This window comes from Zeus faber, assembly GCF_960531495.2.
Source record: "Zeus faber genome assembly, chromosome: 13".
Taxonomy (NCBI): domain Eukaryota; kingdom Metazoa; phylum Chordata; class Actinopteri; order Zeiformes; family Zeidae; genus Zeus; species Zeus faber.
The window spans coordinates 17198281-17223762 of NC_137198.1; the positions used below are offsets into that span (position 1 = coordinate 17198281).

A 25482-nucleotide genomic window follows, 5' to 3' on the forward strand; every position below is an offset into this window, starting at 1 on the left:
CGCCTGTCGGACAGAAACTGGGGTTGAAGTGTCCGTCATAAGCGCGGTGCCTTGGGGTAAGATGTGGATGCGGCGAAGATGCGGTACCCACTGGAACCCCCGCCGCGGTGCCGACCATTCCTCGACCATCCGTCCTGTCGCTTCTTCGCCTCGTTATGAGGACGTCTTTTTACCCCGGCTGCGCCATCTGGGTTTTTCCTCACGGAGATTTTTCCCGACCGGGTTTTTTCTGATGCCCACAATACAACACCAAGAATATTGTGTTTTATTTTTGCTGTATTTGCTTCACTACATAGACTCATTATTAAATTCTTACATACTCTTGTGCTCATACGCTGTGCAATATGCTATACCCGGAAGCCGGTTGGTTTTTTATTTTTAAGATGTTTGATTATTTGGTTGTTATTTTGGTTATTTTTTGGTTGTTATTTTGGTTTATTTTTGGTTGTTTTTTTTTGTGTTTGTGTACTGCATCTCAATATGGGGATTGTTCCATCCCCAAGGGGGGAATGAAGTCTGTTTTACGAGTTTCGGTCAAACTTCTCTCTGTCTCTCCCTCTCTGTCCCCTTCCCCTCTCACTCTCTCTCTCTCTCTTTCTCTCTCTCTCTCGTAGTCTGTGACTCAGTAATTTTCAGTTCTTTCCTCAGTCGTATAGGCAGAAAATTATAGGCCGCCAGTATTTTATAGGAATTGATTGTATCTCAAGGGTTCCCTTGCGCTTCAAAGAATTCATTTTCCAGGACTTTTCCAGGAGATTTTTCATGACCCTCAAATGTATTCATGTTGAAGACCCTTCACACAGGTTATTCTTTTCTTTTTTACTTTATTTAAACGTTTTTCTGTTGATTACACTCTGTCCTCCCTGACCGTCGGTTTTGTTTCACCTTTTAAAGCGAAACAAATTCAAATTTCTGACTTTAGAAAGTTGTGGCATTTTTCTGACAAACACCCTGCCACCTGACAGAGGGTATACATGTATATAAGTCTATAAATATGGTATTATTACAGGATATAAATATTCATTCTAAAATTTGCATTGTTGCACAAATACTGTATAATTAAAAAAATAAATAAATACTTCCCTCTGACAATTCTTGTTTTCGAGTACATTTGTGTCAATTTGATCACATTCCATGACTTTCACAGCCCTGGCCGGGAAAACGACACTATAAAACAATTCCAGCTTTCCCAGGAGGCATGGGAATGGGATGGGATGGGAGCATCGGGATAACTTCCACAAAAGAAGGTCTGAGGTTAGAAAAGAGGGTTCTGCGACAGGGGTCAGAGGCCAATTGAAACTCCTCCCCTTGCACCTCCCTTGAAAACACCACACAGGCAGACGGAGAACAATATTTAAGCATGGCAATATACAATAAACCTAGAGATAAACAACACAAGCAACAGAACTCTGTATCAGCTAACTAATTGACAATCCGCCAAAAGGTAGGCAATGGAAAAGAAAAAAAAAAAACCATCTTGTTTGATTTCCGCACATATTACTTGTGCGCAACCCTGGAAACCGGCGCCGTACGGAAGTTGATGGAAATAACTCCCGGACGCAGAGCGCCATCTAGCGGGTAGCATGCGTAATAGCGGTTTCAGGTAAACCGGCTGAGCGCTTTAGTTGTCACACAACATAGCAGCGCGCAGATATACAACTACTTTTTAAGGAGTAAGAACTAATATTATCGATGTCGATTGTTTTTTTTTTTTGCGATCAGGACAATCATAGCTGCGCACGCCGATTTATTGCGAAATATCTGCCGCAAAATAAAATCGAAACCGCTCGGGCGGTGCTTCCGAAACCCCATAAGCAGACCGGTGGGGGCCAGGCGCAACAGGGGACGCGCCGTGCATCAAATCGAGCGTACACCCACTTTCATTTGACGGGAGCTCGTCAAGCTGCGTCACTTTGCCCGGCGGAGGAGGTGTTGAGGCGACCTCGGAGATTATTGTGTCGGCTTGCCCCCCCCACCCCGCCCCCGTTCCTCATCGTTCCTTCGGGGGGGGGGAGAGGGCGTGATCGGGGCTTTACCTGTCCCGACCGCACGGTTTATAGAGCGTTGAATTCATTTTATTTTATTTTTTCCCCCCCGAGTCCGTCAAACCCTGGCTTCACTTCAGAGGAAAGCGGAGCTTGCGTTAAAGGTAAGTCTGGTGGTGGTGGTGGTGGGAGCAGCTTTGTCTGAATCGTGTCATGTTTGGGGCAACAATGTCGGCAGCGTTTCCAAATCAGCGGGACGGACACTGAACTAACAAAAGGTGTTTGTTTGTTTTTTTGTTTTGTTTTGGGTTTTTTTAAACCGGGTGGAATGTGAATGTTGTCAACTGCCGGGCGACGAATGTGTTATGAGTTGAACCCAAGCCGACAGGCGACGGGTTGTGCCGTGCGAATGAACGAGTGTATACCTGAGTTCGCTCCCTGTTTAACCTTACAGGAAGTAACAGCGTGAGTGCTCAAAGTTCCCGATGCCCCTTCAACGGCTCCTCTGAATGTTGTCGGTAAAGGTGTTCGTTAAGTTAACTTGGCTCCCCAAAGCCAGGAAAATGGGACATGGGTGTGGTGTGGTGTGTGAGAGAATACTTATCTCGCTGTAATAATGATAATTATGGAAACCTGTCCTGTCTAGGTTGATTAAACACACCGCACCCAACAGTGCAGACTAGACTGGTCGAGGCACTGTTGTGGTCATCTCCAGAGTCAGCCATTTTTGTTATAGCATTGTAAGTATTAGTATTTATGTTACTGTAATCCTCAATGAACAAAAACTCTCTGCAATAATTTTGGGGTGAATATAGTATCTATCTATCTATCTATCTATCTATCTGTCATGTATCCACCATACTCTTAGTACTGCCATAGAAAAACCCTCCGTCTTGTGTTTTCCAGGATGCTAAGAAGTTGATGAGGCGCGGCTCCAAGATGAGTGTCACATCATGGTTCCTGGTGAGCAGCTCTGGCACGAGACACCGGTTGCCACGGGAGATGATCTTCGTGGGCCGGGAGGACTGCGAGCTCATGCTGCAGGTGTGTGTGTGTGTGTGTGTGTGTGTGTGTGTGTGTGTGTGTGTGTGTGTGTGGACACCGTGCAGCCATTTCTGTTTACATGGCAAACAGCGGCAGTACATCCTGACTACTGACGAGTGACTTCGCCTGGTCCTGTGAAAGGGTGTGTGGACACAGTTTGCCGGCCGACTCCCGGCACACAGCCGGTCGTATAAATGTGTTGAGAGGCGTGCCGGTCTTCCAGACCGGTGTGTGGGTGTCTGTTTCTCTTAAGCGTGTAGCCCGGTGACAGTGCCTTCTCAAAGCGTTGTACTGTACCTGGCAGGCTTTCAACCAATGACATTACATGTGACTGATCCATTCCCATTGTGTGTTCTTTTTTTTTTTTTTTTTTTCTTCTTCCCCTTCTTTTGGTGCCGCTGTACATGCATGGAACTCCTCCCGCCGTCTGTTGTCTGTGTTTATCCTCTCTAGTTTTCCTCTCTGGATTTAGATTTAGCGGTGGGGGGAAAAATAAGAGTAGGCCGCAGAAGTGGTTATTTATTCTGCCTTTAGTCAATGCGGTATGCTCCCAAATGCCCTGCCCACCACAGAGGTTTGCAGAATTTAAAAAGCAAGTCCCATCCAAATGGGGAATTTGACAGATCCATGATCGGCGGGGGAAAGGAAAACAAACATAAGTATAATGCAAACCTGAGTGTTTCCCACTTTGTACTGAATCAAATCTGGTGTTTAGTGGCTCAGGTGCTTTGTTACACTATGGACCATCTAACTCAATGCTTTTATTTTTTATTTTTTTTATTTAAACTTCTTATATTTAACACATTTTTAGAGCAGTTCTGCAATTTTCTGAAACTTGACAGTTAAATTGCACTTAAATATGCGGAGAAGGGGGTGTTCACCAGAGTGGTATCCACAGAAATAGCATCAGGCCTGGCTTGGAGGAGAATCTTTTCTTGTTCCTTTTTACATCTGGGTTTGTGATTAAAACGTGCTTCTGCAGTTTGTTATTTGCATGCAGACCATGCAGCTCCCATGTAACTGGCGCCTGCGCTTACATGGTCTCTGAAAAGAGGCACCGCAGCAAGCGTTGGGGTGAAGAGTAGTGTACTGTTGCAGGACAAACAGCGGAGGGTCTCGAAGAGAGGAATGCGGGCGTTTTGCTTCCACTGCGCTGCCGATATCAATCGAATCAAGTGATTAACTCGAGCGAACAGTCGTTTTAGGAACGCCACTTTAAAACCCACTAATGGGAGAAAGCGCACAATGCGGCGGTCTACAAACGGGCCATCCGAGGACAAGATCGATTTTTGGTTTTGGCCTTCAACTGCAATGTCTTTGAACTTGTCAGATGGGAGCCAGAAGTGGGTAATGAGCAGAGACCCTGAATCGCTCCCTCTGTTAGAAATGAACCATAATTGACGTGTTCACGTATTCACAAGTGAGCGCGTTGCCGCCGGGCTGGCAGGGCACAACGAGGACTCGGTCCCCCGTTCTGTAATGAACGACCACCGTGATTCACATTGACAAACAAGTTCTACCGCGTTTAGCATAATCGCCGCTGTCTCGGCCCGGCTCCTTCTTTTTCGCTTGGCGCGTGAGGTTTTGTTAAACCAAGGTCAGAGTCTCGCGGCGATAATGACTCTGTGTGTTTTTGCCTTGCAGTCACGCAGCGTGGATAAGCAGCATGCTGTGATAAACTATGACCCAAACATGGACGAGCACATGGTGAAGGACCTGGGCAGCTTGAATGGGGTGAGTGAGTCCACCTCGTCTCCCCTGTCAGACGAACTGGACGTGTAGAGGAGCCAGGTATTCAGCCGCAGTGCTCCCTGGAGCCTCCGCTCCGAAACCCAAGGCCCACACACACAAAAGACCCTCTCTCTCTCTCTCTCCTGCCAGAGACACGCAGTCGAGCGGCATCGGGGAGAGTGGATTTCCTTGCAAGGCCGAACTCCCCCTTTTTTAGTTAATGAATTTATTTTTTGACCTTCCAATTCTTACCCCTTTCTTTCACCTACTGTTGCTATTTCATTTCATTGCACTGTTCTCCCAGTAAATTGTGACACTGAGCGGGGGGGGGGGCTGGTCATTGTTCTCCCAGAGTGTTTCTTTTGGCCCCGGCTCACAGCAGCCAAACTAATCAGAGCAGAATAAAACCAGGATCTGTCTCTCAAACGCAGAATGGCTGCTTGTTTCTTTCCCCCCATTAATCTGCAAACCGAATGAACTACGTGCTTTACAACACGCCCTGGCCACGGAGCCGCTCTTTCAGATGTCCGGCATTGAAGATGGACTATTCAGCCCTGATTGGAGCTGTCACTGGTTTCAAATGTCTTCTGGCCAAACTAAATTGTTATTGGTACACGAGGTGTAGTTTTGGTTATACACAATTCCAAATCCACCTGCGGGTGTCGCATTCCCACCCGGCCTAGACGAGGTTGCATAACAGCATAATCTCATCGAAGTCTTTAACGTGCACGTGGGCTTAACTCTCGGTGGGAAGCGGGCCAAATGCAAAGCGCCTCACCTTGTGTGTGTGTGTGTGTGCGTGTGTGTGTGCGTGTGTGTGTGTGCGTGTGTGTGTGCGTGTGCGTGCGCGTGTGCGTGCGCGTGTGCGTGTGTGTGTGAGACAGACATGGTGCAGGCTACACCATAAATACCTTTACACCACTAAAAGGCCCTGCACTTGTAGACCCTTGAACTAAATACACCTCAGCACGGTTTCAATTTAATTTCCTTCTCTCTCTTGTCCACAGACATTCGTTAATGACCTTCGGATCCTGGACCAGACGTACATAACCCTCAAGCTCTCAGACGTAATTCGCTTCGGCTACGATATCCTCCACAATAATCTGATCAATGATCAGCGTTCTGGTGACATTTGGAGAAGTGCCAAAAACTCTAACCCTAATTCTAAATGCGCCGGTCCTGCCCGGAAGCCATTCGAGTCTAGACCCCTCTTTATTATTATTTATTTATAATTATGGTGATTTTAATTAAATATTTTATTTATTTATTTGTTTATTGATTTTATTGATTTTTTTTTTCTTTACTTTATTTTATTGTTATATATTTTTTTAGTTTTCCCCTGAGATGTTTTCTTGACACACCATCAACATGCTACGTCCCTCTGCTTTTGAGGCTGGGGTTTAAGGATTATGCTCAAAAGAAAGGGGACCCAAAGGACAGAAAAAAAAGTATTAAATAGTCCTGCGCCTTTGACCCCAGAGTTGAAAAGCCTTGAATGATGGAAATCAGTTTCGATAGCAAGGAGAAAAGCTGCTTGAATATGCCGACTTTGGGGAGCATTCAGCAGCAGAACCCACAACATACCGTGCAGCAGGATATCACGTCTCAGAAAGCGGTTTACATAGGAGCACTTGGGTCTTTCACGTGTTTCCTCTCTCAGTCCCAAGCTCTGAGGGGGAGGAAAGGGACATCAAATCCCCTCCAAGATAGTTTTGGGAGTAAAGCAGTGTGCCAGAAAGTAGGTGGCCCAACCAGATAAGTGTACTATATAGGCAAAACGCCTGCAGTGACCCGGGTTCGAATCCAGCCTGCAGTCATTTGCTGCGTGTCTCTCCCTCTCTCTTCCCCTCCATTTCCTGTCTCTCTCCACTACTCTCTACAAAAAAAATGGCCAAAATTATTTATATATATAAATATATATTTATTTATTTATTTATTATTATTATTATTATATATATTATTTATTTTTTTAATAATGTGAAACTCAACCATCATAAGAGTATTCTTCACATTTGCGACAGCTTGTCAGCCCCCGTGTAGCATGTCACAGGCAAACAAAAAAAAAAATGCTTCTCGTATGTTTTTGTGCCTTGACTCTTCTCCCACATCCTCATGTGTACATCCTGGAGAGGAGTCAACACAAAGTCCCAGAGGAAGCCCTGAAAGTAAGTACGACTGACGGCTCATTCAGCTGCTACAAGTGACTCTTGCTAGTTGTTTATGGTATATGCTTCAAGATGCCTTGTAAACCAAATTTGAAGCTAATTGTGGACTTGCATCCATTACTTTTTTGCTTTTTCTGAAAGTCATGCTAGCTGAACTACTACAAAATAGTGCCTTTTTTTTCAGTAATTAGGAAAAAGGAAATGAAAAATAAGTCCTGTAGTGGATATTCCACCATCCTTACAGACCTCAGGTCATTGGTTTCTCACGTTCCGGTTCCTGATTATTTTGTGTCTTCAGCATGAGAGGTACACCAGCCAGTTGCAGCTCGGCATGAAGGCCCTGGAGGCCAAGAGGAAGGACAAACTGCATCTGCAAAATGTAGAGAAGAGCAGGGACGCTGACTCCTCCAACACCAAACAGCAGCAGCACCGAGTGGAACGCAAGGCGTACTCTGCCACGGGTAAACATCACCGGTGCTCCGAATGATAAAGCTGAACGGGTTCTGTTCTTTACTGGAGTATATCTGAATAACCATGGTTCCCCTTACAGGGCTTGAGCATGGGGGTAGATCCCTCGTGAAGGTGAACTTTTTCATCTAAATTTAGGAGCTTCCCTCCTGGGAGCTCGAGCTAACATGTGAGCCGGGAGCTGTAGCTTCAATCCTATAGACTGGGGAAGATAACGGACACGGCGCATGCCAGTGTTGGCAGAATGAGTTGCCAGATGAGCTTACGGGGTAAGGATCTGAGGACAAACGCGTTGTTATTTCCGATGGCCGTGCCTAGCTGCGTACAACGGGAGGTGTGTGGCCGCCGGTCAACCTGGTGGCGATGATTCTTAAACACGTGCTTTAAAACGAATTATAAAGGCGCGCTTGTTTTCACTGCCAAGTTGGCGCTTCTGACAGCGTAGCTTGGGCTTGTGTGCGTGCGTGTCTCCTTACCCTAATTGCCACCCTCCGAACTGGAGGAAGACTTTTTTTTTTTTTTTTGTTCGTTTTTTTTTTTTTTTTTCTTGAGCCACGATGAAACTACGAGAAGGATTAGCGAAGCCCCTCCGTGAACGTGGTTCATTCAGACTGACGAAACACGCCGGGGCTGTTTTGCGTGGCGTGCATACTTCCTTCTCCGTAATCCCTGCGAACTCAGTGGGAAGACTGCGAGCCGGGGCTAAAAATAGGATCTCTCTTTTCCTCCTACTCTCGGTAGACCTTAAAAGGCCTGGATAGATCTGCCGCCGCATTGCTGAAGGAGACTTCTGTCAAAGATGAACTTCGGGTGAATTCTGGTTGTGTCCCCGAGCAGCTGCAAGCTAAACCTGTTGATCTCGTTAGGGTGCGATCTAAAACCCCTCACCCCTTTCCTTCTCGTGCTGGGAGTTTCCTTATCATCCAAGCCCTTTATTCAGAGGGGGTGCGCTTAAGTGCAGCGCGGGAGCAGCTTTGGGACTGTAACCTTGACCCCTTATATCCCTGTAATTAATTCAAGGTCTATCTGTTTCCTTTATGAAGTAGAAGAGACACTCTCGCAGTCACTCTCTTGCACCCCCCCACCCCCAGGTCAGCTACCACCACAAATAGAATTGAATTCTGTACTGCATGTTGCATCTACAGTAAAAAAAAAAAAAACAACAACTACGGTAAAAAAAATAATAAAATAAGGCTTTGTGCACCACATAGTATGTCACACTTTGAGGTGTGGCTTTTAATTATGGGGTTGTTTGTTATCAAGGCGTTCCTCTTCTGCGCTTTCCTCAGAACCACAGTTTCTGTTTGCGTTTGGCTTGGGCTGATTTCCAGTTAAATCGTCTATTGGCAATTGAAATTGATGATAGATGTTTAAAATTAAAAAAAAAAAAAAATATATATATATATATATATATATGTATATATATATATATTTTTTTTTTATATATCCACCAAGAAAAATATTGGAATTGAAGCAGTGTACGTGCAGTTTACTAAAGGAGGGTCTCGCTCTCTTCGCTCAGTGCTGTTGAGAAACTACTCCGGATCTAGCTTCCCCTCTCCAGTCCCGTACAGAAACTTTGAGGGAAGTGACAGGTGATCAAAAAAAAAAAAAAAAAAGGGAAAAGGCACATGGACCCCCAGCTCCGGTTCTAGGCATTTTGCCGCTCTGATCAACAGAGCAGAGCACAGTGGAGCGCAGATCACTGGGAGGAGACGCCCAGTCGGGACCCCTGTGATCTGCACTCCACTGTGTGCACATCACAGCCGACCCTCCGTGCACGTGTATGCCACTCTATATGCAGATCTTGTGATTATGATTTAGCAATATATAATATAATCTCATAGAGAAAGATTTTGATTTATTTTGTTTCCTTTGCTTCTTACTTGTCCGGAAAATTAAAAAACGTAAATCGAACTCAGAGAATTAGAGCAGAGGTTTTTTGTTTTTTTTCTGCTCCAGACAGCGGTGGGTGCCGGTTCCTGTGCCTGTGTTTTTATTTTACATCTATTTATTTATTTATTTATTTTCCCCCCCTACATGTATGAAACAAAAAATTTAAACACAACTGAGTTAAGGAACTGTCCAAGTCCTCACCCGTACTGTTCCAGAAAACCCTGTGCGTACACTGTCGGGATGCACATCGCCCCGTTGCGAACCCCACCACGCACAAACGCGCGCCCCGATAAAATTGTGTATCACTGATCGCCGCCCCCCCAGTGATTGGCAATTGGAATTTTGCGCGATCACCCAAAGCCTAGTTTACATAAATCTTGTTTAGAGGTAGTTTTGTTGAAACAAAATGTGACCAAACCAGATTAAACAAGTCAGCCTCTGACTAAAATCAGTTGTTTCACTCCTCATTTGTTTGTCAGGGAGCCTTGGTGCACCCTGTATCGTTCAAGTCTTGTTTGTGTTTGACTGCAATTTTGATTTATTTTGAAAAGATGGGTTTATGCATCAGACTATGGTATGACATGGTTTTGCTAGTAGCATGAAGCAGTTTGGTGACATTGCAGGCTTACTATTTATATGTCACGTGTGGGTTTTCCTCTGCAGCTGCACAGGGTGTGGAGTGTTTCCTCTCCTCCATCTGTCCACGAGTCCTTGTTCCGCCTGTGACTCAGGCGGTCCGAGTTTGCCTCGACACAGCCGAGGGAACGTCAATATTTCCTGCCTGGATGTGAAACAGAGAGCTCAATGAGCATCCACTGAGCTTGTCATTAGCCTTCTTGAAATACCTCAATGCCAGAGCCCTGCTCTAAAGACTTCCATGTCCATTCAAACATTTAGGGAGTGCTAGGATCGCTTATATTGCATCCTTGACTTTAGACCAGCTTAAGCCTCGGCCATTTCAGGCACGCCTGTGTTTTCCCAAGTGAAAGGAAAGCCTGAGTAAGGGGAACGGAATTGGCAACGTGGCACTCTGCTTCTTCTGTCACTGTTGATGTCTTCTTGTATGTGTCCCAGGCAACAGCGTTGGAGTGCTGTGGCTGCCTGGGATTGTTTGGCCACTGCATTAGGCTCCAGAGAGCATGTTTAGCCTAGCTATCCGGCAGACAACAGGCATGCAGATTATCTGATTAGAGCCATGGCTCTCTGGGCTCTCTGAACCACCCTAGCCTAGCACCGCCTCAGCTAGAGTATGAGTGGGAACCGTTCCTCATTCCCTGTGTTGCTTATGTCTAGGGGATAAATGCTGAGATCGAGAATTTAGGTCAGAGATGCCATTAATGGAGTTCCCTACTCCAACAGTAGTAGTCAAATGTTTTGGACTCAGCACTGATGTACAGCATTCTGCACTGATAATGGTACCGCTTTCAGGTGTCGCTTCAATTGTTCAGGGTTGTTTAACCGCAGCCATGTCTGTGTGGGTGCTTTTAAAGATTAGGACAGTTTTGTCCCGATTCATGCTGTGGGGATTATGATTTGGTAGCTCATGTCAGCCTGTCAGTGAAACCAGTGAACCCCAAATGATCTGTTTTTTTTGTATTATTCCTCCTTGAACCTGAGCCATTACTGTGTGTGTGTGTGTGTGTGTGTGTGTGTGTGTGTGTGTGTGTGTGTGTGTGTGTGTGTGTGTGTGTGTGTGTGTGTGTGTGTGTGTGTGTGTGTGTGTGTGTGTGTGTGTGTGTGTGTGTGTGTGTGTGTGTAAGCTGTCACTGATAGTCCAGTGTCAAAGCCCACCCCGCTGTACGGCCAGCCATCCTGGTGGGGGGAGGATGAGGACCCAGATAACAAACAACAGACCAGTGGTGGAAAACAGCCAGACCAGGAGTCTACAGGTCAGACAATACATTTATTTACTTTCATTTTCCCCACTATCTATTATACAGTAAATATAAAGAATTAGAAAAAAAAAATCTCTCTGCTCCTCTGTTGGCTGAACTTCAGTTGTAAATGGAGATGATGATGATGATGATGGTCAGGCATTCCTGCATTTGACTGTAATGTATCACGGCGGGCCTTGCTGTGGCTGGGCTATTTGATGCCCTGTGCGGGTCATTGTGAGATGGATGGTGAGAAGCCCTAGCTGCCAGTAGTAGAATGCGAGCCAGACCATACCAAGCCAATGGCCAGTGCCCGCCTGCTTCGTGATGGATTATTACCCTCTAAGCTGCCTGGGATAGTGGGTGATTGCTGGCGTGATGTTGCCCAGACGGGAGTAGATTATCATCACTCCACCGCCCTCTGCAGGACTCTGAGCTCCTGAAGTGATATTTGTCCATATCCAATGACAGCTAGAGCCTGGCTGGCAGATTTGTTTCCTTATGTAACTGCTAAAGTCATCTCCCACCGTCAACATTCAAAAGCGCCCTGTTTGAGAGGTTTTATTAGGGGTGTATGTAGACTTGGATCCATGAGATAGAAAGCTCTTCCTCATCTGGGCACGTTTTTTTTTAATTTTTTTTTTTATTAATTGTAATAAATACATAAATGACTATCTCTTTGCCACCACCCCTTACCCCCAAACATGGGCAATCACTAATGCATGCTTTGTGGAATGTGTATTAATTTGTCCTCTATCTGGTAAATACAGTAGATCCTGCTAAAGACATCTCCAGACACAGGCGCAATGGCTCCCTGTCTGAAAGCGCAGGCAAGCTGATCTACTCCTACCGCCGAGAGCCCAGCTACTTTGAGATCCCCACAAAGGAGTTTCAGCAGCGGCCCGTCAAGACACCCGAGGTTGAAGCCCACGAAGTCCCCACAAAGGATACTCCTGACCCCTCCCTGTGTGTTCTTTCCACCCCCACGCCCCCCGTAGTCCAAAGTCATGCCTCCTTCACCATAGAATTTGATGACTGCACCCCCGGCAAGATGAAAATTAAGGACCACATAACAAAGTTCTCCTTCCGCCAGCAGCACAAGCTCCCGTCCAAAGAGCCGGTGGCCACACCCTCAGAGGTGATGTCGGCAGAGAACAAAGTAGCCGATTGGCTGGTTCAGAGCAACATCAGCATGATGAGGAGGAGGTCACAGACCGAAGATGTATACAGCACTAAAAGTGACCAATCTGTTCAAAAGTCCACCAAAGGTGAGCGTCTAACACCATGTTGGCCTTTCTTTATGTTAGTCGAGGTGTGCTCAAAGTTTACTTTTTGTCCTTCCGTTCTTAGGACACCACCATGAAGACGGCACCCACAGCGACTCAGAGAATCGTTCAGACGTTGTGAACGATTTTATTCAGTCACAATCCTCAATGGGATCCAAGGTGTTTGAGCCGCCACAGAAGGACTCCCCTCCACTGAACCCCTCCCCTAAATGCTTCACCCCCCCCGACTCCAGCAAGCACCCACTTCATTCCCCTCCGGAGTCACAGTCCCCATCGAGTGTTGGCAAGAGTGACCCTCACCAGACGTTTGTTGTTGAATTCTTAGACAACCCAAGAAAACCGCACTCCCAGTCCTTCACCAATTCTCCGCCGGAGAGCTCGGCCCGTACGTCCCAGCCAAACAAAATAAGGAAAGCATCAGGCCCAGATGGGGAGAGACACATCCCCTTTCAGCCACCCAGCACCCCCGTCTCCCAGAAATACACCATCCCCCTGAAGACCTCAAGTTCTGCAGGACCCGTGAGAGCCGGCTCTCTCCGAAGGGAGAAGACGGAGGACCGCATCAGCACCAGCTTCTCCTCTCGCTCCTCACCCTCTGTGCGGCCCTTCGCCAGCGTGGGCCGGAGGTCCAAACTCGCCCAGGAATTCACAGCCGAATTCCTAAAACAAGCCAAGGAGGCCACTCATGGTAGCAAGGAGAAGAACTTGTCTACTTCCCCTGCGGCCAGCCCACAAGGGACTGGGGAAGCCTCACGTATTGCCCAGAGTCCTGGCAGCACCCCTTCACCTACCTCGACCTACCTGGCTAAGACCTCCTCTCCTATCCAACAGTCTGTTCCCCTCAAGGCTCCCCTGATGCCCATGAGCCTTCAGGGAGCTACAGACGCAAAAGGCCAACATGGTGGCCCCAGGAATGAAGAGGAGGACAGTCTTAGTGATGCTGGAACGTACACCATCGAAGCCGATGCCCTAGATAAAGAGGTAGAAGAAGCACGGAACAAGATCGATCAGGCAAGTGTCTGCCCCTCCATGTTATCCTGGCTATTATTTAATATAAAAATCTAGCTCTGGCTTGCATGTATGTTTTCTAGGCTTTAATTAAAAAAAAATACTAGTGCAAAATACTTGTTGAAAATGGTCATTGTGGTCATTGACAGCATTAAAGTGATATGGAACCTTTATAGATTTTGACTGTGGTATGTGTTCCTTAACCTACGAGAACCTACCTAAGTTGTCAGACGCTCTACAAAACGTTAAGATCGGTTAAGGCTGTGAATTCCTGATCTCATATCGTCACCGTTGATTTGTTCCTGACAGGTTTTTGGTGTTATAGAGAGCCCAGAGCAAAACGACCAAAATGAACCAGAAACGTCAGCAGCATATAGACCTGTTAATAATCAGGGCAAGGAGCAACATAGACAGAGTAGCTGTGGAGAGCTGAGGCCAGCTCCAGAACAGGGAGAGGGTCTGGTTAAGGTAAACTCTCCTGATTAGTGTGGGATAAGTGAGTTGCTGGAAAAAAATAAATCACTTAACATAAACAATCACTTAACGTTAAGACTCACACAGATACACACGGACAGTAATCTGCTGTGTCAGAAAGCCCTGATAACTATAATTCCTCTAATGTGCGTTGTCGTCGTGATTGACTTTGTGGTGTTTCCTCTCTTCTTTTTTTCTTTTGTTGTGTATTTTATTTTTGAGAGGGTGGGGGGGGTTATCTTTCTTGGTCTGTGGTTTGGTCTATATTCCCCACTGGCTGTAGGGTCTTCACTGTCTTGATTCGTCTCTTTAACCCTTAGTAGAATGAACACAAATTGGATCTTGTTTTTTTTACGGCAGTTGTGAGCAGCAATGTAGACTAAATATTGAATCAACGCCACGGATTCATTTGTTCTGTTTGACCAATGTTGCATTTATTTTCCATATTTAAAACCCCTTAACCACGAAAGAAGCAAATCACTTTGATCACCACTAACCAAAATAATATTTAAAATAATTTCTTCCAAGAAACGCCTTCTAATGAGTTGGCTGATTTGCGATCTTCCCCAGGGCCATCGGAGGGGTCAGGTGTCGCAGGGAGAGCCGAAATGGATGTCTTGCTGGGCCAGCTTGGCCGACAGCTACTCAGATTCCAGCTCTTTGTCTCGCCTCCTCAACATCACCACCCAGATGGAGCTGCCAGGAGGAGGTGAGCCACCTGACAAGACACTACAGACCATTTGAATTGATCGTGAGACACCCTGATGAATATGAATGATATAATCGTTTCAATTCGCCCACAGTCGCCCGTGACGGTGAGCTCGGCCGAAGCTATGACTGCAACGATCCCGAAGGTTCCAGAACTCGCCGCATGCTGCCCAAGGTGCCGCTGGGGGAAAAGAGTGACATTCCAACTCCCAGCATTCATGTTCACTACGACTTGCAATCCACTTTTGAAGTAGCGGAGGCCAGCTCAGTGAGTGGAGACCAGCTTGGACATCAGGGTTCCCACTCTAGGTTGATGGTTCAGGACGACGTTGAGCCCGACAGCCTGAGTGACGCTAGCAAGTCGGATAGTGGTTCCATTGTGGAGCGGAGGCGGAGTCCCGCGTCCGTTAAAACGGAACGGAGCAACAAAGAGGACGTGCCAAGACTCCCAGCCAAGTCGACGTCCTTCTACATAGGCTCAGAAGAGACAGTCTCCAAGCCAGAAAGCTCAAAACCAGCCACCCCAAAGACAGAGAGGAAACAGTCACCTAAAACCTTCTCCACGGCCACTCTCACAAGACAAAGAGGCACCCAGGATTCTGGGAAGCTCAAACCCCACAGCTCCGCTCCCATCCTGGGACAGGGGAGAGAGAGCCCAGAGTCCAAACACAGTCCTGTCAGCTCCCTGCTCAGGCAGGAGAGTTTCACCAAGGAGCGTTCCAGCAACGCCAGACTGCCCAACATTTCCAGCCAACCTGCTCACACAGAACCTGAGCCTGAAGAGCTTCATGGAGCGTGCAACCTGGACACTCACTCTTTCCTCAAAGAGACGGAAAATGTTCTTGCCGCCCTGGAGGCCAAGCTCCAAGCGGGCCAGCCAGCCCCTTCTCCTTCTCCCGTCATGGACAGTCTGTCTGGGGATTCTGATGTGGACACCTCCAGCACTGTGAGTCAGCACAGCGCTAAGACCAGACCAGACACACTATCTGATAAAAATCCCCCCAGTAGTGGCCTCCGCAGGGAGAGGTCCTCAGCCAGTATAACGAGCCAAGACTCTAATCGGCAGTCGTCCTCGGCCTCTGAGCGCCTGTCCGAGAGGCATCACACCAAGGGACCACTGGAGGGCAGCGGTAAGGCCGAGACGCGCAGAGAGCCGGTCGGACTGAGACGTAGCGCCGGCAAACGCGGCTCCACTGATCTGAGCGACGACCCCCAGAGTTCTAGCCTAACTTATTCTGACCAGGAGTCTAGCAGCCGTCACTCACACCATACCAAGAAATACACCGTGCCCCTGCGGAAGGAGGACTCCAAGACCTCCAGGGTAGCTCAGGCGCTGAGCCGATCCAACAGCATGTCCGCCCCGAGGGCCACCAGGGCATCCACGCTGCGCAGGGCTCGCCTGGGCGACGCCTCGGACAACGAGGGCACCGAGACTGACCGACAGTTCCAGGAGGCGAGCGGGGCCGCGGCCAAGCAGCCCCAGGAGCCCAAGAAGCTCTCCAGGCTGGACATTCTGGCCATGCCTCGCAAGAGGACCAGCTCCTTTAACACGCCCAGCGACACGGAGGCCTCCGCCGCCCCCCTGGGGACGGGCAGGACCAGCGGGTTCTCGAACAGAAGCACCGAGTCCAGCGGCAACTCTGTCCGCAAGGCGTCTGTTCCAGGACCCAAACCAGCGCCCCAGAAAGGAGCCCTCACAAAGACACCCATCACACGAGTGCGCTCCAACAGTGCTAAATACACCAGTAGCACAGCCAGTAAGTGAAATCCACACACACATACTCATATACACATTTTTTAACATTGATTCCTTTGCAAGTATTTCTTTACTGTCCAGAAAGTGGTGGAGTTATGCCTCACCTGGAGTACTGGCAACAGTGATGAATTGGTTTGAGTTTCATTATCTTCAGCCAATCTGTAATTTAACATTTTAAGATGGGTTATTCATTGTTCATGGCCTCTTTTGTGGAAGTCAAAATTTAGTCTACCTTTTCTGTGATTTCACTGACTTAAACTTCATAATTGTTGCCCTTTACAACTAACAAGTTCTTATCTGGAAATGAGTTCCTCCAACTTTTACATTGTTCTCACTTAATCCATTTAAAACTCTTTCCAATAATGTCGTGGTTCTGATCTCTGATCTCCCACAACTTTGTGCCCTGGTTGCCAGTTTGGGAATCTTTAGCTACATAATATACAAGGTGATTGCTCATTTAATTTTGCATTTATTTCGAAATTGGTACATACCACCAAATGTGAAAATCAATTGTTTTAACTACAGTCTCTGCAGTGGAAATGAGCACATCAATATAGGAGGGCCCTTTATCTCGTTGGATCATTTGGTGACTGTTTGGTGATTTGGATCTGAAAGGCCTTGGGGTGTTTTCCTTTTTTAGCAACGCTTCATGTTGGTTTTCTTCCCTCTCTGCTCTGTTTCCCTAACACCCTCAAACTCCAAACTCAAACCCTAAACCAATTGCGGCCGCAAGGCTCCAGGAGACGACAGAAAGGCTCCGACTACACCTCCACCTCGGAGGACGAGTGTGACTCCCAGGACCAGAGCGGTCCTCCCAAACACACGCACAAACGCTCCCAACCTTCCTCAGCTTCTCACAGGGGGCCCAAGCCGGCGCTCCCCCAGGCGCTCAAAGCTCCCGGGAGAGACTCGGAGGAGGAGAGCCACGACGGAGACGCCTTCCAGAACTGGTCCAGCCACAGCGCCGAGATCGCACGGTATGGCGGGCAAACACAGACCTCCACCGCTAGATGTCACCATCATGACATTTTAGTTGACGATGACTTGGCATGCAAGTAATTGCGATTAAAAACTTGTCTTTTTCATTTAATGACACTATCATAGTATAAGCTTATAATAGTACTTGTAGCAGAACTATCTATTGTCATTGAGCGTAGATGAAAGCCCATCCAATCCACATTGTATTTGTTGCATCATTTCTAACTAATTGAAAAGACAGAGATGAATCTGATGTGGAATCCAATGATTTTACTTTATTAGGTCTGCTTAAATAATGTGTTCAGATGATTATACCATATGTATAATAGTAGCTCTATTCTTGACGGCTCTATTCTCACTAAGTTTGCTCCAGAAAGCTACTCTGTTTGTTGAAATCCACTGACTTCTAGCAGCAACTTGTGGGGGAAAAAAAGCGATTTTCACTTGTTCCCTTTCGGGCCATCACCGCCTGTTTCCTCCCCGTCAGGTTGAGTCAGGACCTGGCCAAGGACCTGGCTATTTTGGCCCAAGAGATCCACGATGTGGCCGGCGACGCCGAACAGCAGGGCGCCGCTGTGGAGGTGCCCATGCCCGCATCCACCGTGACCGCTCAGGAAGAGGTGGCCATACGAGAAGATTTTAGATTTTTATTTTTTTATTTATTGGTTTCTGTCACGGTTCAATTTTGGTCAAGCTTCCAAAATTGAGCTTTTCTTGGTTTTTAGGGCATAACCATGGAACTAGTTTCTGTCGTAAAAATGGTGTAGAACACACATGTACACGTCCCTGATCTCCTAGAGGCAATAATAGACATAGTAGATGGACTAACGACGGATGTGTTGATGGTTTTGCAGCTGGTTCAACGCATCCCGGAGGCCGGACTGAATTTTCAGAGAACCCCTCCCGGTTCTGCTCCTGTTGCTGCTGCCGCTGCAAAGGAACCCGAGCCGAGCGGTGGAGACCAGGAACCAAACCCCAAGCACCAGGGCTGGAACAGAGAAGAGGTACAATGAGCTCCAACAACGGAATCACCCTACTTTAACATATTTGACATTACACCTGACCGCTTTCCCGATGATGACTCACATTAATAAATTATAAAAAAATAAATAAATACATGGAGTGATATTGTGAGAAACGTACTTAATATATACATATATTTTTCCCCATTCTAGGTTATTGTGGACAACCTGTTGCTCAACCCAGTGACTCAGATTTCCATGGCCATCAGGGAGAACACGGACCAACTCGCTGAGAAAATCAAGTATGACCTTACCCTTCTACACATCTCATCGGGAATTTTCATTAAGGCGTGAAGATATTAATCGTGTCTGATAACCAGTCGTCCCTGTAGCCAGACTCTGATCTCTTACGTTCATATTTGTGATAAAAATGCATATAAGCGTGAGAGGAGGTGAAGATCCAACTTCTTAAGGTGTGGTTTTTTTTGGGGGGGGGGGTTTTTTTTTTTTTTTTTTTTTTTTTTAGATCACTGTTCCAGGACAGGATGGATGTTTGGGAAGAAATCGAGGCTAAAATGAACCCTGACAACGACGTCCCCATCCTCAAAACGTTCAACAAGGTTGGAATCGCTGCCGCATCGCGCTCTGGTGCAAAGCGTTCACGTGTTTTCCCTTTTAATAAACATTTATCTAAACTCCATTAACATCTGCGTTTCAGGAGGTCGCCTCCATCCTGAAAGAACTCAGGGGAGTCCAAAGGCAACTTGAAGGTGAGCCATAAGCAGGGACCGCAATATGAGATTCAATGACGGTGTAGATGTACTTTTGTAGAATAAATATAAATGCGGTAGGAAAAAAAAAAGTCAAACTTTCACAACTGTTCTTTTTTTTTTTTTTTTTTTTTTTGTTTGTTTTTTTTTTTTTTTTGTTTCCAGTCATTAACACAGTCATCGAGCCCAGTCGAAAGCCCAAACGCGACAAGCCCTCTTCCTCCTCCTCCTCCTCCTCCTCCTCGGCCGGGCCGCGGCCCTCCAAGACTCCTGCCAGGGACTGGAGGACGATCCACTCTGCCTCGCGCCACGGCGGAGGGCCTCGGCCCAGCGAGGTTGTGAGGAGAGCGGGCGTGGCGCCGGAGGATGTCAGGGAGGGTTATCTTGTTTGAGACGCTGCCACCGCTGGGCTCCCTTCCTCCCAAAAGCCCCAGGTGCAGAAACCACCGGGAGGGGAAGCGAGAGTGGTGTACGCAGACAAACACGGCCTCCGTCACTTCCAGTCTCGTGCAGGGGCACCAGGCAGTTCCACCGTGAACTCTGCATTTAACACAGGATCTGCCTGAGACGCACGCACATATTACAAATGCAGGAATAACCCGCGGTGCCATAATAATACCTCCCGTGATTCCCCCACCCCCCCCAAAAAAAGCTTCAAAATCATACTTGATCATTTGTACAATAGATAGATTCTGTGTCAGTTGCCAGTGATATTACGTAGTTTTATGATAGACGCGATTTAAAACGAGCGTGAATGTAATCGAGATTTGCACACAAGGTAGCGATCACTTCCAAGGGCTACTGTAATACTGAGATTTTATGTCGTCTAAGATTCATTACTTTTTGTTTTTGTTTTGTTTTTTGGAGGGAATTGGATCGTGCTTTGTATTTTTTTTTTTTTAATCCCCTGATAATCCTGACCACTCGCCCTCATTGCGTCCTCCTGTGTTGTATTTAAGAATGTAAGAAGTATTTATAATTGTTGGTTCAAGCACAGAAAAAAAAAACCCCATGTATTTGTGTATTTAAAACAACAAAAAGCAAACACTGGGAGATTGTTTCGTCACTAGTGCCAGACCGCTCGCCTCGTATCACCGCTTAAAACATGTGCGTACTGCGCGTCCCCCTCTGCTGCCTTTTTTCCCTGCCAGCCGGGGTGAAAATCCCTCAGGAATGTGCTGCGGAGGAGACTCAAGCCGAGATTAGTGCCTCTCGGTACCTCTCACACAAAGGCTTCGGTCACATGGCAACAGCAACCGCAATCTGGCCTGGAAACGGGTCGTAGACCACCTCAAAAGCTTTTTCGGGCTTTTCTGAGCTGAATTATTTCTGCGTTATTTTGGAGACGCTGTGACATTTTCGCATTTATTGTTTTGTTTATTCGTTTCAATAGACTAGAAAGTGCAATTAGTCAAAGATTTGGCCAAAGATCCAAGTGAAATGGCGCGTCCCTTGATGGCCCTCCAGATATTCAACTGACGTTCCACACACTACGCGAGACATTCTGTGTCGTCCTGTGGGGTGACGCACTGTGTTTAATTCAGGGGTCTCCATTGAGGTTTTGCCACCGTAAATGTCAATCGTCAGTTGTGATGTATTTTGTTCGATGTGTACGTATCCGCATAGGAAAAATTACCTCTCTGTGTATATATTTGCACTAATGTCGTAACTAGTTTCCTCTCTGGCCCACGCCGCACACACAACATGAAAGCCTCCACCCTCCTTTTTTTTTTTTTTTCTCCATAAAGAAGATGCTGATTTTTCCAGTAAAATTCTAAAGTTTAATGGGCTATTGAGTCTAAAGGTCTGAATGTCACAAATTGCTTTCCTCTTGGTGAACTGGTTTTGTGCATATGATTCCAATTTGGAGGGTCCTCCCAAGCAGTTTGGGAAATTACAGCGCTGGTTTACAAACGAGAGCCGAGGCAGAAGAAGGTTGAATGTTGAGGTTTGGTGTCGCTCCGGCTCGCAGTGATGCTGCTATTCTCCTTTTGGGATAGTTTCTTTCTCTCCCCTTTAGCTTTACTCCCTTTGAGTCAAAGGACATACATGTAAAATCTGTAAATGTGAATATGGTGTCCTCTTTTCGTTTTTGTTTCAATGGCTGGTTGCCTTGAATCTTTTTTTTTTTTTTTTTTTTTTTTGTCTTTTTGGTCCAGTTGTTTCTGTTTTAAATGTTGATGTGTGTTTTATTATTGGTTCAATTTAGTCAATGATAATTCAATTTTTATTTTCTAATAAATGCCATTTCTAAATCTATCATTGCTGCCAGTCCATGTCTTTATTTATTTATTAGGGGTCTGATGCTTCTCAAAAGCTGAAACGAAAGTGTAAACAGGAACTATGTTTTGGTTCGTCCAATACCAAATATATGACTTCAATTCATCGGGGAAAGGCACAAGGGGAAGAGCAGCTGCTGTAGTACTACTTTCTGTAAGTTTTACTGTTATTCTCTATTCACCCCATGTTATTTAAAGTGCAATGTTAACTTTGATTCAGTCACTAACAGAGGGGATGGTAAAGATTATATTTAGTTGTGTTGTGAAATAAAACCTTTACCATCCCCTCTGTTAGCGGCTAATTCAAAGTCAATATTGCACTTGAAATGTTTTGTCCAATGTATTAGTGTTTGCAATTTGCAATTCTTCAAACTACATATCCTTTGATCAGAACATCTGGAATCAAAATGACAGCGTCGTACAAACCCCTGAACGACGGTAATCTTTCAAGGAAAAGGGTGAGAACAGCATCGTCATCTGCTATGAGAGTTCCAGTTCTTAATTATTTGCATTGTGTATTTGTATTATTCACGACGTGACTCTGCGTTAAATTGTCCATAGTTCACCAGTCAATGGACCATACTTGTGGCAGTGGCATGTTTGATCCTTCTGGGGGTGGTGCTGGCCATCGCTGTGCTGGAGAGACCAAAACCCAATGAAAGTAAGATACTTCCTGAGGACGGTGGATCTGCAAGCAATGTTTCGCCAGAACAATGCAGGTAAAGATAGATATGGCCGTATGTGTAGATTGCGTTTTTTCTCGCTTCTGTACTCTGTCGCTTCTCTACTGGCGTACAAACCGATCTATCCGTTGGTGACGTCCAAAGTCTTATCATTTGTAGACATGGACGCAGAACAGCAGTTGGCGGGTGATGGATCAATAGTTTCACCCTCATAGATTTCATTGTATTGTGTTGTTTGTGGCTCAGGATGGTCCTTGTCGAGAGCATTCCACGGGATGTGGCGTACAAAGCCAACGTCACCACTGGAATCCCTCTGGAAAAGGCCTGGAACGACCTCCTCGCCATGGTAACGGAACAAATTGATGTGGCCTCTTTTTACTGGACATTGACCGGTGAGGACATCAACGTCAATTCCTCCTCAGACCTACCAGTGAGTGTTTGAAGAAATAAATCGAAGAGGGGTGTCGTCGCTGACAATAGTGTAGCTGTTTTAAACCAATATTATGGTCACTTTGACTACTGTCATCGACAGGGAAGGGCTATTCTGGAGCAGTTCAAAGATTTACCTTCCAGGAACGTGTCCGTCCGGGTGGTGGCCAGTATTCCCTCCGTGAGGACAAACTCCACAGACCTCAAGGTCTTGCAAGAGAGAGGTGCGGTACTGATGATATTTGTGACGTACACCGTGCAAAATCTCATTGAGAAAACGGTCCCCCCCCACTCCCCCTGTCGGTGGTCTGCTCTACAGGGGTTCACGTGAGGAGGGTGAACTTTGGCCGACTGACCAAGGGCGTCCTCCACAGCAAATTCTGGATCGTGGACAGGAGACACCTATTCATTGGAAGCGCCAACATGGACTGGAGGTCCCTTTCAGAGGTGACGGCAACATTTCATTGATATTCAAATGTTTGTTTTGTTGTAACTTTTTCATTTGTGTTCTAGGTGAAGGAATTGGGAGTGGTCATTTACAACTGCACTGAACTCGCCGAGGACCTCCATAAGATCTTCCAGTCCTACTGGGTGATGGGCCACTCCAACAGCACCCTGCCAGAACCCTGGCCCTCAGTATATGACACAGCCATTAACAAACAGCACCCCCTGGTGGTGGGGTCTGGAAATGTGTCCAGCAGCATCTACCTCTCCGTGAGTCCCTTGAGCTTCACTTCCCCAACTTAGTCTCAGTTTCTTCTGAAGGGGCGTAGGTTGGTTGTTAGGGGACAGAAGCAGCCTATTGTTCCATCAACAGACCAAACATTTTTGTGGAGCCTGAAACAGGTTTTGGATGAGCAAATGGTCTCATGCAGGGCTCCTCAACCTCGGGGCCGTGACCCCACGGAGGGTCATTTGATATGTACACAGTGTCACACGTCATTTTTAAGATTGATATTTGAGTGATATCATTCTAACCTCAAGAAATGTAGTTAGATAGGTTTAGAATATGTAATAATTTCTATATAATTGATGCAAAACTCAAATTCCCATGAGCTTATAAACATGGGCCAAAAAAGCTCTAGAACCCCTGGTTTAGTGGCATCCATGCATTAGCCTCTTTACTGAGAAACTATTAACTAATGAAACCCTTCACATTTTTATCCATTCTTCAAATCTCAGGGGTCTCCACCCTCCTTCTGCCCTTCCTCCCGGACCCAGGACCTGGAAGCCATCCTCTCCGCCATCTCAGAGGCTCAACATTTCATTGACGTCGCTGTCATGGAGTATTTCCCTACGACACAGTTTGAGCATGAGAGGAGGTGAACTCACCCTGCAAAGCCCTCAATGTTTACTTTTTCTTTTCATTCCTCCCATGAATCAAGTTGAACTCTCGTTCGGCTTCCGTTCCCGTCGTTCCATGCTGTAGGTACTGGCCCGTCATCGACGACGCCATCAAGCGGGCGGCGTTCGAGCGGCGCGTGAGGATCCGGATGCTGATCAGCTGCGGACAGGACTCGAACCCGGCCATGCTGCCCTTCCTCCAGTCTCTAGCCTCCATGAATTCCCCGAGCCAGAACATCAGCATCCAAGTGGTGAGACCAAACAGGGGGAATATTTAAACCGTCGATAGATAGATACAGTACCTCCTGCCTCTGGAGGGGACACCCAACATGCGCCTGCTTTTTAACCCTTTTGGCCCCCTATTCTGTCTTTTTTTTTTTTTTTTTTTTCTTTTTTCTTTTTTCTTTTTCTTGTGGCACGGTGGCGCAGTGCATTGCACTGCTGCCTCACAGCAAGAAGGTCCTGGGTTCGATTCCCGCCTGGGGCGCTGTTGGCACCGTGCTCCGGCGGGTTATCTTCCAAAACAGGAGCCTTTCTGTGTGGAGTTTGCATGTTCTCCCCGTGTTCACATGGGGTTTCCTCCACCTCACGTCAGTAAGGACCCCCACCAAAAACATGCACCCATCATCGTCTGACCAGCGATGGACACTTATCACCTGGTCCCCGGGCGCGTCCACGTACGCTGCCCACTGCTCCTGGCTGTGCCCCCGGAGGAAGGACAAGCCAGGATGGGTCAAAAGCAGAGGAGCCATTTCACCGGCCACCATCAAGCATGTGCATGTGTGTGTGTGTGTGTGCAAGCATGTGTTGTGGAGTGTCGTGTGACGATTAAAGACTGTTTCTTCTTTCTTCTTCTTTCTTCTTCTTCCAGAAACTGTTCATCTTGCATGTGGGAAACAGAACTCACATCCCTTTTTCCAGAGTAAACCATAATAAATTCATGGTGACTGATGAAGTGGCGTATATTGGTACGTATGACTATTTTAAGAATGACGGGATATTTTGAGCAAGATTTCTTCCCGTTTGCAATGGTGGGAGTGGGGGGTGGGGGCTCCTTCTGTTGCATATTGACCAGCTCAAGACCAACTGGTCGTGCGTTTCCCAGGGACGTCAAACTGGGCGGAGGACTACTTCTCCAGCACAGCTGGAGTGGGACTGGTGGTCTCCGGACCCGGTGCTCCGGCAGAGGGGAGGGCCGGGACTCTGCGGCACCAACTCAGGGCCGTGTTCGCCAGGGACTGGCGTTCCCGGTTCTCCGTGCGTCTCGCTGAGCTGGGACGGAACCCTGACTGCGCCCTGTCCAAGGGATAGACCACGTCACCCCCACCCAAACCTTCCCACGAGGACGGGTCGTCTCCTTCGCCGCATCCACCCAGGACTGATTCATTAAAAAATATATATGTTTAACAATCAGCATAAATCCTTGCTTTTTCCAGCTAATACTAATTATGATTCATCATACTGTATATATGCATTTTACAATGTATTGTTTAGAGGGACTGAATATATAGAAATGAGGTCAATAAACATCCCAGTGAACGCCACTGTTGCACCAGGTTGTTGGCTATTTATTTGCTTTTCAGCGTCATAGCAAACGTGTTTTCGCACCACGGGCAGTTGTGAGCTCCACCATTCCCTTCTT

At 46.9% G+C, this 25482-nt stretch overlaps 2 protein-coding genes across 2 annotated transcripts; both read left to right on the plus strand.

Annotated features, from left to right (window-relative positions):
* The first annotated feature begins 2079 nt into the window (after nucleotides 1-2079).
* On the plus strand, nucleotides 2080-19750 carry cep170ba (centrosomal protein 170Ba). Its single transcript, XM_080012039.1, has 18 exons — nucleotides 2080-2149; nucleotides 2892-3029; nucleotides 4674-4763; nucleotides 5768-5846; nucleotides 6867-6925; nucleotides 7224-7386; nucleotides 11050-11178; nucleotides 11937-12431; nucleotides 12514-13460; nucleotides 14502-14640; nucleotides 14735-16396; nucleotides 17129-17372; nucleotides 17861-17993; nucleotides 18228-18377; nucleotides 18549-18637; nucleotides 18862-18955; nucleotides 19054-19105; nucleotides 19271-19750. Exons 2-18 carry the CDS (start codon nucleotides 2907-2909, stop codon nucleotides 19495-19497), a joined length of 4875 nt encoding a protein of 1624 aa, XP_079868165.1. The 5' UTR covers nucleotides 2080-2149; nucleotides 2892-2906; the 3' UTR covers nucleotides 19498-19750.
* Nucleotides 19751-21491: 1741 nt separating this feature from the next.
* pld4 (phospholipase D family member 4) lies at nucleotides 21492-25268 on the plus strand. The gene is made up of 11 exons (XM_080012919.1): nucleotides 21492-21538; nucleotides 21776-21842; nucleotides 21946-22103; nucleotides 22314-22497; nucleotides 22600-22720; nucleotides 22816-22943; nucleotides 23010-23210; nucleotides 23679-23818; nucleotides 23926-24091; nucleotides 24712-24808; nucleotides 24946-25268. Exons 2-11 carry the CDS (start codon nucleotides 21792-21794, stop codon nucleotides 25149-25151), a joined length of 1452 nt encoding a protein of 483 aa, XP_079869045.1. The 5' UTR covers nucleotides 21492-21538; nucleotides 21776-21791; the 3' UTR covers nucleotides 25152-25268.
* The last annotated feature ends 214 nt before the right edge of the window (nucleotides 25269-25482 follow it).

Excerpts from the sequence above, each read along its gene's own strand:
- cep170ba (XM_080012039.1), top strand. The coding sequence starts at position 2,907 with ATGAGGCGCGGCTCCAAGATGAGTGTCACATCATGGTTCCTGGTGAGC. Across the intron at positions 4,764-5,767 it reads ACCTGGGCAGCTTGAATGGG|ACATTCGTTAATGACCTTCG; the intron begins GTGAGTGAGTCC and ends TCTTGTCCACAG. Across the intron at positions 18,378-18,548 it reads AGGGCTGGAACAGAGAAGAG|GTTATTGTGGACAACCTGTT; the intron begins GTACAATGAGCT and ends TCCCCATTCTAG.
- pld4 (XM_080012919.1), top strand. The coding sequence starts at position 21,792 with ATGACAGCGTCGTACAAACCCCTGAACGACGGTAATCTTTCAAGGAAA. Across the intron at positions 21,843-21,945 it reads GTAATCTTTCAAGGAAAAGG|TTCACCAGTCAATGGACCAT; the intron begins GTGAGAACAGCA and ends AATTGTCCATAG. Across the intron at positions 22,721-22,815 it reads CAAGGTCTTGCAAGAGAGAG|GGGTTCACGTGAGGAGGGTG; the intron begins GTGCGGTACTGA and ends TCTGCTCTACAG.